Source organism: Rhinolophus ferrumequinum, chromosome 5, assembly GCF_004115265.2.
Source record: "Rhinolophus ferrumequinum isolate MPI-CBG mRhiFer1 chromosome 5, mRhiFer1_v1.p, whole genome shotgun sequence".
NCBI classification, from domain to species: domain Eukaryota; kingdom Metazoa; phylum Chordata; class Mammalia; order Chiroptera; family Rhinolophidae; genus Rhinolophus; species Rhinolophus ferrumequinum.
This window is the reverse complement of record NC_046288.1, coordinates 87859787-87873601: the sequence shown is the minus strand read 5'-3', so window position 1 is coordinate 87873601 and position 13815 is coordinate 87859787. Positions and strand designations below refer to the sequence as shown.

Genomic DNA, 13815 nt, shown 5'->3' with positions numbered 1-13815 from the left:
AAAATGCCTGTTCTGTTTAAAACTCCTGTGCAGTTCTGAACACTGAGGCTGTCACTGCCCTTCTGAGGGTGGAGGGGGCTGCAGCACGTCAGCCTCTGAGTTCATTCATTACGGACGCTGGGCTGGCGGGTCCACTTTCTCTCAGAGGTGAGGTGTGTGAGGGACTCAACGTGGGCTATGTTTTCTTGCTAAACTTCAGGAGGGGGTTACAGTTGACACCACGGCTTCCTCCGCTAGTCAGTAGGGGTCCATCTGGCCTTTACAACTCGGAGTAACTATAAAAGTCTCCTTTCACTATGCACAGAATTCATTCACACGGAACCGAATTTCCTGAGCAAATGTACATAGAAACCATCATCTTATGATAAGGGCCTACTCCTGGGAACAGCAAAGACTGTATCAGAATAAAATACTGACGCCTTAAAAAATCATCATAGAATATTTTAAACATAAAAAGTGGCAGGATCAGAGTCCCACAGAGAATCACGAAGTCTGTCCAGAGCTGGCGGCCACTGGGGACTCTGGGAGCCACAGTCCAAGGTCCTTGTCTTCTCATTAGTAGCAGCTCAAACTCTGTATTCCCCGTCTGCGGTTTTCTTCATGTGATAATTGTGAACAGAGTTTCAGTGAGATTCAGTGCCCACTTAAGGTGAAAAGTTACGTGTTACTTTTATTTCATAGCGGAAATGAGAAAACAGAGGGAATTCTACCACAAGTTGGGCATGGAAGTACCTGGAGACATCAAGGGGGAGACTTGTTCTGCGAAGCAGCATCTGGACGCCCATCGCAATGGTGCGTAGGGCACACGAGCCTGCCGGGCAGGGCTCCGCTTTCCAGGGCCTCTGCCTGCCGAGCCTGGCTCCTCACCCTCCCCTCGGGCATCTTGCAGGTTAAGGGGTAACGCTTCGCAGTGAACGAAGGGGAGGCTGCTTAGGATTCGAAGTTTTCTCCATCATTCGGGTGCTGATGGGAACGGTGGTTGCAGACAGAAGGGTCATGTGGTGGGTGAAGTGAGAGCAGGTACGGGGGTCCCCCAGAGTTCCTGGAGGTGGGGTGCAGAGGGGCACAGGAAGTGTAGAAGGTGGGCTTCAGTTTTTGTGTTTTATTGTAGAATGGCAAAGTAACATTTTGTCTGATATAAAATTAGTGGTATTAAAATCTATACATATCATAACAGACAATTCAAATCTTTGATGCCATGGTATTTTTCTGGTGAACCACAGAATTCCTCAGAAAGTTTAGAGGGCCCTGTGTACTTCTGGCAGTCTGAGGAGGGGGGAGGTCCTGCGGGCGTCGGGGCCCCTGGGAGGCGCCGAGTGTCTTTGTCCCCACTTATCTGAGCTGGAGTCTTAATTTTAAAAGTGGTGCAGGGCCAGTGAAGGCCATGAGGCCATGGGTTACGTGATGGGGGAGGTGGAGGCAGCGCGGAGTGGTGTGGGGTGGCGGGAGCTGCCTGCCATGTGCCCCTCACTCGCTCCACAGACTCCACGCAGGGACCCCGCTTCCGGGGCTGCCCTGACGCTGGGGACACCGAGTGTCCTCAGAAGTGCTGCCGACCACGTCCTCTGACCTCGTGTGCGGTTCATGGTGCAGACCCTCATTACACAGTTTTTATTTTTACAGTGTTTATAGTATATTGTAGAGTTAAAAAATAATGGTTGAACATTTTGCGTTTCATAACACCATATGCTCTGTTTTTATCACAAGGTGAAACCAAAGCAGATGACAGTTCGAACAAAGATGCCTCAGAAGAGAAGCAGGAGGAGGACAGCGATTACCACAGGAGTGACGAGCAGGTGGGTGACCGCAGGGTGTCCCTTAACGCTGTGACAGACAGAAGCACGCTGGGAACTTTTCCCTGGGGTGTGTTCTCGTTTAAAAAAGAAAAAGTCCGAGAAGGAAAGAAAGTGGAGACCTTAAACTGTAAGTATACTTTCTTAGGTTTCCCTGCCAACTCCTTTCTTTCTTTAGTAACATATGCTCCCTGCAGAACATTTTAAATAGAAGACGTTGAAGTTCACGCTCTGTAGACTTTGGCTCTCTTCAGCCCAGTCCCCAGCTTGTCACTGAGAAATTTGGTGCCAGGCATTTTTGGTGCGCACGCAAATGTTATATCAAATGAATCCAGTAGTGTGGTAAAAGAAAAATTTAAATGTAACATTGAGGAATCTATTCATGTCACTTATTGCATTATTAGATTAAAAAAGAAAAGTCAGCCCTCACAGGGGTGCTGTAATGGGATCTGATAAAATCCTGTACCCGTGTCCCCCTGCCTCTTGACCGTGGCTTCTGAACTGGGACTCCATGACGCTCATCCTACATAAGATGGAACAGAATCGTCTCGTTAATATCAGAAACAAGGAAATGTCCACCGTTAGCTATTAGCATGATTTTGAAGATCTAGCCCCCATGCAGGAGGGAAACAAAGAAACGAGATGCGTGTGGGACGCCCCGCGTTCTCCGATCAGACCGTTGCCTGGCGTGTAATCTGAGACCGTCAGCTGGAAAACTGTCCGAGTGCAGGTTGCTCGTCCGAGCGATAATAACCGTGTACGTAGGTGGCACGCCTCACTCACATCAGTAAGAGAATCTTCAAAGCAGCCTCACAAGAAAGCGCGCGGCCTAAGCGAGGACGCTGAGACCTTAGGGAAGAACATAAGAGGCAGGTCAGGAGTTGGACGCAAAGCCTGGCGGTAAGGTGTCCGTGCTCCCCAGACTAAGCGCAGTGGCTGCCATTTAGTCACTGATAGTGGATTTAGGCCGCTGCTCCTAAGCTTATCCAGGAGAGGGAAGGCTCAGGACCAGCCATGAGGACGAGCAGTGCTGGCCGCATGCGGGTGTGTGGAGACATGTGCACATGTGCTGTATGTGTGTGCCTCCCACACTCTGCTCTGGACCTGTGTGCGTAACACACAGAGTGCACACCTGTGACTATATGGGCCCAGGTGTTTTTCAGAGACAGAATAGTGCGGTTTGGATCCACTCTTATATAAGGCTAGCATCACAGAACCTTAATTTGCCGGTTTGTGTACTTGTGTGCTGTGAAACTACCCTGAGCGTTGCACAAAAGCAGGTGTGTCTGCGGGGATGTAGGTTGTGATCAGTTGTATTTCAGGTCAGTGGAGAAGAGAATAGACCAGAGGGTGGAGGGCACCCCTCCGAGGCCCGGTGTCACCCGCTTTCCTGGGCTCCCACTCAGCTGAGGGGCAGCGTCGCCCATGGTGGCCACTGGGCTCTGTGCCCTGCCCGTTCCCACGGGTCTGACCCCTTTGCGCCAAGCCCTGTTTGTCCCCTCCCTCTCATCCCCGCAACTCCCTGACACCCCGCCTCCCCTGCAGATGGCTGCCCAGATCGCAGACTAGGAGAGTGTGGTGTTGGGGTGAAGGAAGGCAGAGGGCTGGGGGGACGTGGGCTTCCCGGTTGGGGTGCTCCCTGGGGACGGGGTATGTCTGCTTGGGCAGCAGTCCCTTGTCCCATGAACCACACAGCATCTCCCTTTGTCGGTCTCACCTGTGGGATGGGTTTGGGGACACTTCTGTTCACATGGAGGGAGGCTCCCTTTCCTGTTCCTTTTTTTTTCCAGCGTGTCTACTGTTAATGGTGTTGAATTTTATCAGCTGCTTTTCAGCATCTGTTGACATAGTGTGTAATGAACTACATAGGTATTTTCCTATTGGTAAACCACTCTTATATTCATTCTTGGGATAAACTGAATTTGATCTTAATTTTTAAAACACATTTCTGGATTTGCTAATATTTATGTAGCATTATGTCTATATGCTGAAACTGAGACTAGCCTATACTTCTCCTTTTTTTCATGTGTACATCTGTAGTTTTGGGGTCGAGGTTATCTAAGTCTCACCACTGGTGAGTCCCCTGTCCCATTTTTTATTCTCTGGGAAAGTCTATATAAGATCATGATTGTCAGTTTTTTGGACTTTTGTTCCTTTTCTGATTTGAGTTGACTCTTCGTATAGTTTCCAACTATACTGCTTGGTTCTAAATACTTTTAAACTTTCATTATGATTTCTTTTTTGACTCAGAGGTTATTTTTTAAAGTACGTATTAAACATTCTAAACATCAAATCTTTCTGAAAAGCTACAGTAATCAACATATTGTGTTATAGGCATTAAAGGGAGACTTTAAATCAACGGAACCAATTCTAGAGTCTAGAAATAAACCCTCAGATTTATGGTCTTTGGTTTTCAACAAAGGTGACGAGGCTCTATGCTGGGAGAGGGTCGTTCATGTTCTTACAAAGGGTGCTGGGATAGTTGGAAGTCCACGTGCAAAAGGATTGCTGTCTGCCCCTACCTACACCACACACAAAGGCGAACTCAAAATACAAGAGCCAACTCCTTAAACCTCTTACAAGGAAACACGAGAGGAAAATCTTCAGGACCTGGACTTGGGTTTAGGCCTCGAGTTCTCAGATTCAACACCAAGAGTACAACCCATGAAAGAAAAGCGATGACTTAACTTCATCAAATTAAATACTGCTGCTCTGTAAAGACACCATTAAGAAATTTGAAAAATAGGTCACAGACCAGAAGAAAATATTTGCAAATGACATTTCTGGTAAACGACTTGTATTAGAATATATGATTCTTTTTTTAAAAAAGATTTTATTGGGGAAGGGGAACAGGACTTTATTGGGGAACAGTGTGTAGCTCCAGGACTTTTTTCCCAAGTCAAGTTGTTGTCCTTTCAATCTTAGTTGTGGAGGGTGCCATTCAGCTTCAAGTTGTCCTTTCAGTCTTAGTTGTGGAGGGCACAGCTCAGCTCCAGGTCCAGTTGCCATTGCTAGTTGCAGGGGACACAGCCCAGCATCCCTTGTGGGACTCGAGGAATTGAACGGGCAACCTTGTGGTTGAGAGCCCACTGGCCCATGTGGGAATCGAACCAGCAGCCTTCGGAGTTAAGAGCATGGAGCTCTAACCACCTGAACCACCGGGCCAGCCTGAATATATGATTCTTATAGCTCAGTAAGGAGCTAATCCAATTAAGAAATGAGCAAAAGGGGTGGACGAATGGTTCAGTTGGTGAGAGCGTGAGCTCTGAACAGCAGGGTTGCCGGCTCGATTCCCGCAGGGGCCAGTGAGCTGCGCCCTCCACAACTAGAGTGAAGACAACAAGCTGCTGCTGAGCTTCCGGAAGGGGGGCCGGATGGCTCAGTTGGTTAGAGTGCGAGCTCTCAACAAGGTTGCTGGTTCAACTCTCACAAGGGATGGTGGGCTGCGTCCCCTGCAACTAGTTTGAAAATGGCAACTGGACTTTGAGCTGAGCTGCGCCCTCTACAACTAAGATTGTCTACAACAACTTGACTTGGAGCTGATGGGTCCTGGGAGAAAACACTCTTCCCCAGTAAAGTCCCGGATATACACACTGTTCCCCAATAAAGTCCTGTTCCCCTTCCCCAATAAAATCTTAAAAAAAGCAAAATATTTCAGCAGATATTTCATCCAAGAAGACATCCAAGTGGTTAATAATCACACGAGAAGATGTTCAACGTTATTAGTCACCAGGTAAATATAAATTAAAACCATATCGAAACACCATTTTACACCCACTGGGATGCCTCTTATCAAAAACACAGCCACTGACAGGTGCTGGCGGGACGTGGAGGGATGGGAGCCTGCACTGCAGGTGGGATGTGAACTGGTACAGCCGCCAGGCACAGCAGTTTCTTAGAGTGAAACGTGAAGTAGCCATCTGACCCAGCGGTTCTAGGTGTGTGTGGAAACACCCACACAGAGATTCGAATGTGAGCGTTCCAGCAATAGCCTTCATACCTACCAGCTGATGGCAGATAGACAGAATGCGTCCATGCATGCAGAGAAGAACCGGTCAGCTGTGAAAGGACGGACTGCTTGTACTTGTCACCATCCGTGCAGATGAAACTCAAAACATTTCACTAAGTGAAGGAAGTCAGATGCTACAGAGAACACAATGTGTGGTCCCGTTTATGTGAAATGTCCAGAGAAGATCAATCGAAAGAGACAAGGCCAGCAGTGGTTGCCTTGGGCTGGGCAGGCAGGTAGGAGTGCTCACCGGTGGGTCAGACGGTGGGAGCGGACGAACTCAAGCTGGAGCAGGATGGTGGTGGTGATTGCACAAGTCTAAGTTCACTAAAAATTATTGGATTGTGCACTCAAAACAGATCCATGCAAATTAGACCACGGTGCACACGGCACGCAGCATGCTTGAGGTTGTTCCTCGTTGATTCCGACTTCATCGCATTGTGGTCACAGAAGCTGGTATGCGTGGTGCCTTTACGTTGGGCCTGGGATCGCGTGCAGCTGCCACTTACACAGAAATGGACCGGCGTCACCACCGCGCTGGGTCTGGGCTTCCGGCATTCTGTCCATTTAAGTTGGTTCCGTCCTTAGGGAGTTTTTCTTACTCAGCTTTCTTTCTTGACGTCTGCTTTATTTAATACTAATATAGCTATGTCCATTTTCCTTTGATTCATTTGCCTGGTATTTCAGTTTGTTAAATATCTTTCCTAAATGTGACTTTTTTATAGCAAAGACCAGGGTTTTTTTTTTAAAAATCAAACCATAAAATTTCTTTAATTCACAAGATAATTTACATTTAGCATGATTACTGGTAGATTTGAGGGTTTTTTGCTTTATTTCTTTCCATTTATATTTTTTATGCTCCTCCCCCACCGTCTTGCCTTCTAATCTCTTTTTTGCCTCTAGTTGGCAACGTATATGTCTTATTTTTATTATGTTAGTTGTCACCATGTTCTAAAATGAATATTTACAGTTTTAAAAAGCCTGAAGTTAATATGAGTCTTTCTTTCCCCAAAACAACACGAAGCCAAGCCCACTCCGCCGGGTCCCCCCACTTTACAAGTCAGTCACCCCTCACCTTCCAAAACCCCAGGCGGCTCAGGGGCTTCGCTGGCTCAGCTCTCAGCTGGCACCTTGCAGCTTCCTCTCTCCCGGATTCCGGCTATTTCTTCCCTGACTACATCTTCTCATTACTTCCTGTCAGCCTCCGAGGCCCTGGTGACTGGAGCCTGGGAGCTGCCCGTCTTTCCCTGCAGTGTGTTCGGAGGTGTCGCCATGCCTGCTTAGGTGCAGGTTTCCTCTTCCTTTGGAGTTTTTCACTTCCTGAATTTGAGGATGGATGTCTTTCATCTTTTGGGGGAGGTCCTATGGCATTATTTCTTAATTTTGCCTTTCCCTTTTTCTCCGTTCCCTCTGGAACTCCTTTTATGTGCTTGTTAGGCCCTTTGGTCTCTCCTCATGTCTCTTACCTTTCCTTTATGTTGTCATCTTAATAAATACCTTTGTCTCCAAAACTTGTTTTGGGTAATTTACTGAAGTCAGTCTTTCAGGAAATTGAACTGTCTTTAGCTAAGAGTAGTCTGTGCTTCAGCCATCCATTGAGCTTTTAATTTAAGTGCATATGTTTTGTTTCTAGACGTTACATTTGGTTAGCTTTTGTATCTTCCTGTTAGTTTTCCAGTGTGTGTTTTGTTTTTGATTCATTTCGTATCCCTAGTAATTTCAGACAGACATATTTCAGTTAAGTCCTTTGTTAATTCTTTGCCTGAATTTAGGGGTGTGATCGGGCCATCTTTTGGGGTTGCTGCTGGAGAAGGGTGTGCTCGTCAGCGGTGTGTGTGCGGCTCTCAGCAGTCTTGCGTGGCCTGGGGTGCCCTCTGCAGAAGGCTCCCCTTGCATCCACCGGGCAGCCAGGACCATAGACTGACTTTTCCTTAGTTTGCCATCTTGTGGTCCCTTGTCACATACAACGTACTCTAATCCCACAGAACTGTTATCTAAAAGGTAACCTGATGTTTCAGACTTTGTGCCTTTGCTCACGGTTCTTCCTCTGCCCGGAGTCTATTCTTCTTCTCTGGCGAGTGCTGTTTCTGTCAAGGCCAGGCACAGTGCTGTGCCCTTTCTGAGCCTTATGGTGCATGTGCGGAACGAGTGGTGCCTGCCGTGCGGTGTGTGTCCTGCCACCGGAGCGGGCCGGGCCGGGTTCCGGGCTCTGTCGGCTTAACGCAGAGGCAGCACATTGCCTACGGTGAGAAAGTCAGTCTTGGATCTCTGTGTTAATAAGAGAATCGACAGTGTTAGATTATATTTCATAAAATGGCAGACAATAGACGGGTTTTAAGGTAATGTGTGTAAAATGATTTTAAAAGATTCTTGTTCTACAGTATTGAGATCGCAACAGATTTCTGATTTCCAAAAAGCCGGCATTCTTGGATTGAATGAGCCCGTGGCAGCCCAGGGAGGCCTCTGGGTGCAGCCCGGGTACCCTTGGCACTGCCGGTCCATGCGTGTGCTCTCTCTTGAAGGTGAGCATCTGTCTGGAGTGCAACAGCAGCAAGCTCCGGGGCCTGAAACGCAAGTGGATCCGCTGCTCGGCCCAAGCCACTGTGCTGCACCTGAAGAAGTTCATCGCCAAAAAGCTCAACCTGTCGTCCTTCAATGAGGTAACAGGCACACCATAAACGGAAGCTATCAGCAGTCGTTTCTCGTGTGTAAAAGTGGCACTTCTAGCTTCTTTGGTTTGGTTTTTTTAAACTTTGGAGGTTTTAAATCAGAAAAAATGCCTGTCTGTTTTGGCTGCCCCCAGATAGTGCAACAGGAAATAGCAGTGGAAGGGTTAGCAACCACGATGGGGGGACCCACTGGTCATCAAGGAGCTGACGGGAGCCTGATGGGTTGTTTCAAGTGTGTCAGAGGTTTTCCTCATGCAGAGGAATTCTGTTCTTCATTTTCACAAATGGGTGCAAGGGTGGGTTGGGTGAATGGGTAGGTAGGTAGATAGACAAGATCCTTTTAAGTTGTGGAATATGCTCTGAATAAAGTGAAACCTGGTGACCCGATGGTGCACAGCGGGGTTGGGGGAGCACCTCAGCGCCGGAGTCTCTGGGGAGCCCTCCTGAGGTGGCAGCGCTCACGCTGAGACGTAAATTGTCAGTAGGAGCCAGCTGTGCGTGAGTGGGTGCATGCAAGGGGCAGACACGGGGGCACGGGGCACGTGATTTGAGGTATATTGTTAAATAGTCCTCAGGCTGTGAGAAAAATGGGTTGTTGGGGTGCAGAAATGGAAGCCAGAGAGGCCAGTTGGAGAGTATCTGTGGCAGGAGTCCCAGGAGAGATGGGCCAGGATGGTACAATGAGGAGGGAGAGAAGTGGACGGACTTGACATGTTTCAGAGAGAGCAGTGGGTTTAACGGTGGCCCCAAAAAAGATATGTCCACATCCAAAACTTGTAAATGTAACCATGTTTGGAAAAAGGATCTTTGGGGTGTGATTAAGTTAATGATCTTGAGATGAAATAATCCTGAATTGTCTGACCCAAATCCAATGACAAGTATCCTTACAAGAGTAAGATAGATGGAAATTTGAAGCACACAGAAGGTGATGTGAGGACAGAGACAGACTAGAGGGATGCGGCCACAAGCCCAGGGACACCTGGAGCCACAGAGGCTGGAAGAGGCAGGAGGACCCTCCCTAGAGCCTCTGGAGGCAGCCCAGCCTGTCAGCGCCTTGGTCGTGGACTTGCAGGCCCCATGTCTGTGAGAAAGGAAATTCCTGTTGTTTTAAGCCACCAAGTTTGTGGTACTTTGTCAGCTGCCACAGGAAACCAAAATAGATTTTGGTACAAGAAAATGGAGTGCTACAGTAACAAACACCTAAAAATGTGAAAGTGGCTTTGGAACTGGATAATAGGTAGAGGCGGAAGAATTTTGAGAAACAATAAAAAAAAGCGTAGATCACCTTGAAGAGACTATTGGTAGACATCTGGTGATTAAAGGTGATTCTGGTGATAGCCCAGAGGAAGTGAGGAGCACAGTGGAGAAAGTTCCTATCATCTTACAGGGTGTGTAGCACCACAAACAGAATGTCCGTAGAGACAGGAATATTAAAGCCGTTTCTGATGAGAGCTCAGAAGGAAACGAGGAGCATAGCATTGGAAACAAAAGAGCGACCCTTGTTACACAGTGGCAGAACCATGGCTGAATCGTGTTCTACAGCTGTGTGGAAAACAGAATTGGAAGTGATGAGCGTGGATATTTAGCTGAGGAGGTATCCCAGCAAAGTGTTGATGGTGTGGTCTAGTTTATTCTTCTTACAGTAAAATACGAGAGGCGAGAGATGAAATCAGGAAGGAACTGCTAGGCAAAAGGAAACGAGCACTTGCTGATCGTGGAAACTCACAGCCTATCTAGTCATATTGGGAGTGTCTTTGTTAAGAAAGCATGCGCTGGAGAGAAGTCCAAGGGTATGGCTGGACAACCTTTTGCTGAAGGGATTAGTGGTATGACTCATGGTGGCCCAACCATCTAGAAATGGAGAGGAGTTACCCAGGAGAGATCTGTGGAGCTTCTTCATGTCTGATGACCTGGGTCATACACGGGACACCCACAGAGTTTCTGAGAATGATGTATCAGGAGAAGCACCACCAGCATGAACTGAAGGGGACAGAGATAGGAAAAAATGAGGAAAGGCTATCATACTTCAAAATTCTAAATGCAGGATATAGGCTTTTAGAGCTACTTGGCTGCAAACATGAGCTACCTTTCAAGAACAAGGAAGAATGACTCCAAGGACAGAGCCTTGGGGCCATAAGGTGAGGCCATCACAGGCCAAGAGGGCAGAACTTCAACCTACAGTGATGTGCTCTCTTGAACCCTCATGGGATTTTCCCTGCTGCGTTTCAGACTTACTTGAGACCAATGATCCTGTTATGCCTTCTAATATAGCTCCCTTTGGATAGAAATATGTATGCTATGCCTGCCCCACCCTTGTATTTGGGGAGCAGATAACGGTGTTTTCTAGTTTCAGGAGTCCACAGGTGGAGAAGAATTTTACCCCAGGGTGGATCATACCCAGAGTCTCACATACCTGTTTAATATGATTTAGAAGATAAGGCCTGGGATTTTTGAGATGATGGTTTCTAGATGAGATTTTGGAATTTGGAGTTGAGGCGGGAATCAGTTGAGACTCTTGGGGATGTTGGGATGGGGTGAATGTATTTTGCATGTGAGACGGGTCTAGATTTTGGGGTCCAGAACGCAGACTGTTATACGTTGAATGACTACCCTGACAAAAGGATATGTCCACTTCCTAACACCCAGAACATGTGGTTATGACTTCATTTGAAAAAAGGTCTTTGGAGATGTGTTAAGAATCTTGACATGAAGAGATCATCCTGGGTTATCCAGGTGAGCCCTAAATCTAGTGACAAGGGGTCTTAGGAGAGAAGGGGAGAGACACGTTGTGTCAAAAGGTTTTAAAGATACCGTGTTTCCCCGAAAATAAGACCTAGCCGGTCCATCAGCTCTAATGCGTCTTTTGGAGCAAAAATTAATATAAGACCTGGTTTTGCTCCAAAAGACGCATTAGAGCTGATGGACCGACTAGGTCTTATTTTTGGGGAAACACGGTATCACACAAAGTACCTTCTCTGAACACACTGGATGAAGTTAGAAATCAATAACAAAAGGAAAACTGGAAAATTCACAAAATTGTGGAAATTAACAACACACTTTCAACAAATTGTGGAAATTAACAACACAGTTTCAGACAACACACTTTCAGACACACTTTCAGGATCAAAGAAGAAATCAAAGAGAAATTAGAAAATACTTAAAGATGGTCGAGAATGAAAACTGCAAACCAAACCTTATGGGACGCAGTGAAAGCAGTGCTAAGGGGGAAATTTATAGCTATAAACAATTAAGTTAAAAACAAGAAAGATCTCAAATCAACAACCTAAATTTACAACTTAAGGAACTAGAAAAAGAACAGACTAAACCCAAAGTAGCAGAAGAGAGGAAATAAAGAACAGAGATAACCAAATAGAAAAATAGTAGAGAAAATCAGTGGTTCTTCAAAAAGATCGACAAAATTGACTAAGTTTTATCTAGAATAGACTAAGAAAAAACTCAAATTGTTAAAGTCAGAAAAGAAAGTAGGGACGTTAGTTCTGATTCTACAGAAATAAAAAGGATTATAAGAGCACTGTGAACAATTGCACACCAACAAATTGGGAAACCTAGAGGAAACGGACAAACTCCTAGAAACACAAAACCTACCAAGACTAAATCACGAAGAAATAGAAAATCGGAATAAACTAATAACTAGTAAGACGATTGAATCAATCAAAATCTTCCAAACAATAAAAAAGCCTGGGTCCAGATGGCTTTACTGGTGAATTTCACCAAACATTTAAAGAAGAATTAATACCAATCCTTCTTAAATTTCTCCAAAACAATTGAAGAGGAGGGAATACCTGAAACTCATTTTGTGGCCAGCATGACCCAGATTCCACAAAAAACCTGTTAGAAATAATAAATTGAGTTCAGTAAGGTAGCAGGATACAAAGTCAACACACAAAAATCAGTTGCATTTCTATACACAAACAGTGAACGGCCTGAAAAGGAAATTACAAAAACAGTTCTATTTACAATAGCATCAAAAAGAATAAAATACTTAGGAATTAATTTAACCAAGGAACTGAAAGACTTGTACAATGAAAACTACAAAAATTGCTGAAAGAAATTAAATAAGACATAAATAAATGGAAACACACCCCATGTTCATGGATGGCAGACTTAATGTTGTCAAAGTGTAGACATAATCTGCAGGTTAAACGCATCCCTAGCAAAGTCCCAGTGATGTTTTTCGTAGAAATTACCAAGCTGATCCCAAAATTCATATAGAATCTCAAGGGAACCCAAGTAGCCCGAACAATCTTGAAAAAGAACAAATCTGGAGGACTCACACTTCCTGATTTCAAAACCTACTGCAAAGCTACAGTAACCCAAACAGTGTGGTACTGACAGGAAGACAGACATACAGACCACAGGAAGAGAACAGTGAGCCCCAAAATAAACCCTTGTGTATATGGTCAGATGATTTTCGACAAGGGTGCCAAGGCCATTCAGTGAGGAAAGGAGTCTTTTCTCTAAATGGTGCTGGGAAAACTGGATATTCACGTGCAAAACAATGCAGTTGGGCCCATCTGCAAAAATTAACTCAAAATGGGCCATTTACTCAAAATACTAAATGTAAGACCTAAAACTATAAAACACTCAGAAGAAAACACAGGACAAAATTTTCATGACATTGGCTTTGGCAATGATTTCTTGGATATGACACCAAAGGCACAGATAACAAAAGGAAAAATAGACTAATTGGACTTCAGGAAAATTAAAAACTTTTGTGCGTCACCATCCACTGTAAAAAGGCAGCCCACAGAATGGGATAAAATAATTGCAAATCATATATCTGATAAAGGATTAATATCCAGAATACATAGAGAACTCCTAAAACTTAACAACCCAATTCAAAACTCGGCAAAGGACTTGAGTACACGTAGACATTTCTCCAAAGAAGATAAACAGACGGCCGACAGCCACATGAAAAGATGCTCAACAACACTAATCATCAGGGAAAAGAAAATCAAAACCACAAGGAGACACGACCTCACACCACTTAGGATGGCCACTATCAGAAAAACAGCAGAGACACACGTGCAGGTGGGACGTGGGAAAGGGAGCCCTGTGCTGTGGGCGGGAACGCAGAGCACTGGCCACTGTGGGACCGTGTGGGGCCCTCAGAAGCTAAACACAGACCTTCCTGTGACCCCGCAATCCACTTCTGGGCATACACCTGGGAGTGCAAGAGGGTCTCGAAGAGAGCACACCCGTGTTCACAGCTGCACTGCTCACTACAGTGAAAACGTGGGAGCCGCCCAAGTGTCCGCGAGCGGATGGTGGGAAGCAAAGGGGGTCCATCCACACAGTGGGACGCTCTTCAGACTTAAGAAAG

The 13815-nt window shown here is 45.9% G+C and overlaps 1 protein-coding gene across 4 annotated transcripts in view; it reads left to right on the top strand.

The window, feature by feature from the left end:
• The window catches only part of PCGF3 (polycomb group ring finger 3), a 46007-nt gene that overhangs the window by 23695 nt on the left and 8497 nt on the right, over positions 1 to 13815 (top strand). For all 4 annotated transcript variants that reach the window (XR_004422956.1, XM_033105254.1, XM_033105255.1 and 1 more), the window contains 3 exons: positions 682 to 792; positions 1708 to 1796; positions 8325 to 8462. Coding sequence is in view for 3 of the 4 variants with exons in the window: in XM_033105254.1 (XP_032961145.1) it covers positions 682 to 792; positions 1708 to 1796; positions 8325 to 8462 (338 nt within the window). In the remaining variant the exon portion in view is untranslated. The remainder of the gene's footprint in view (positions 1 to 681; positions 793 to 1707; positions 1797 to 8324; positions 8463 to 13815) is intronic.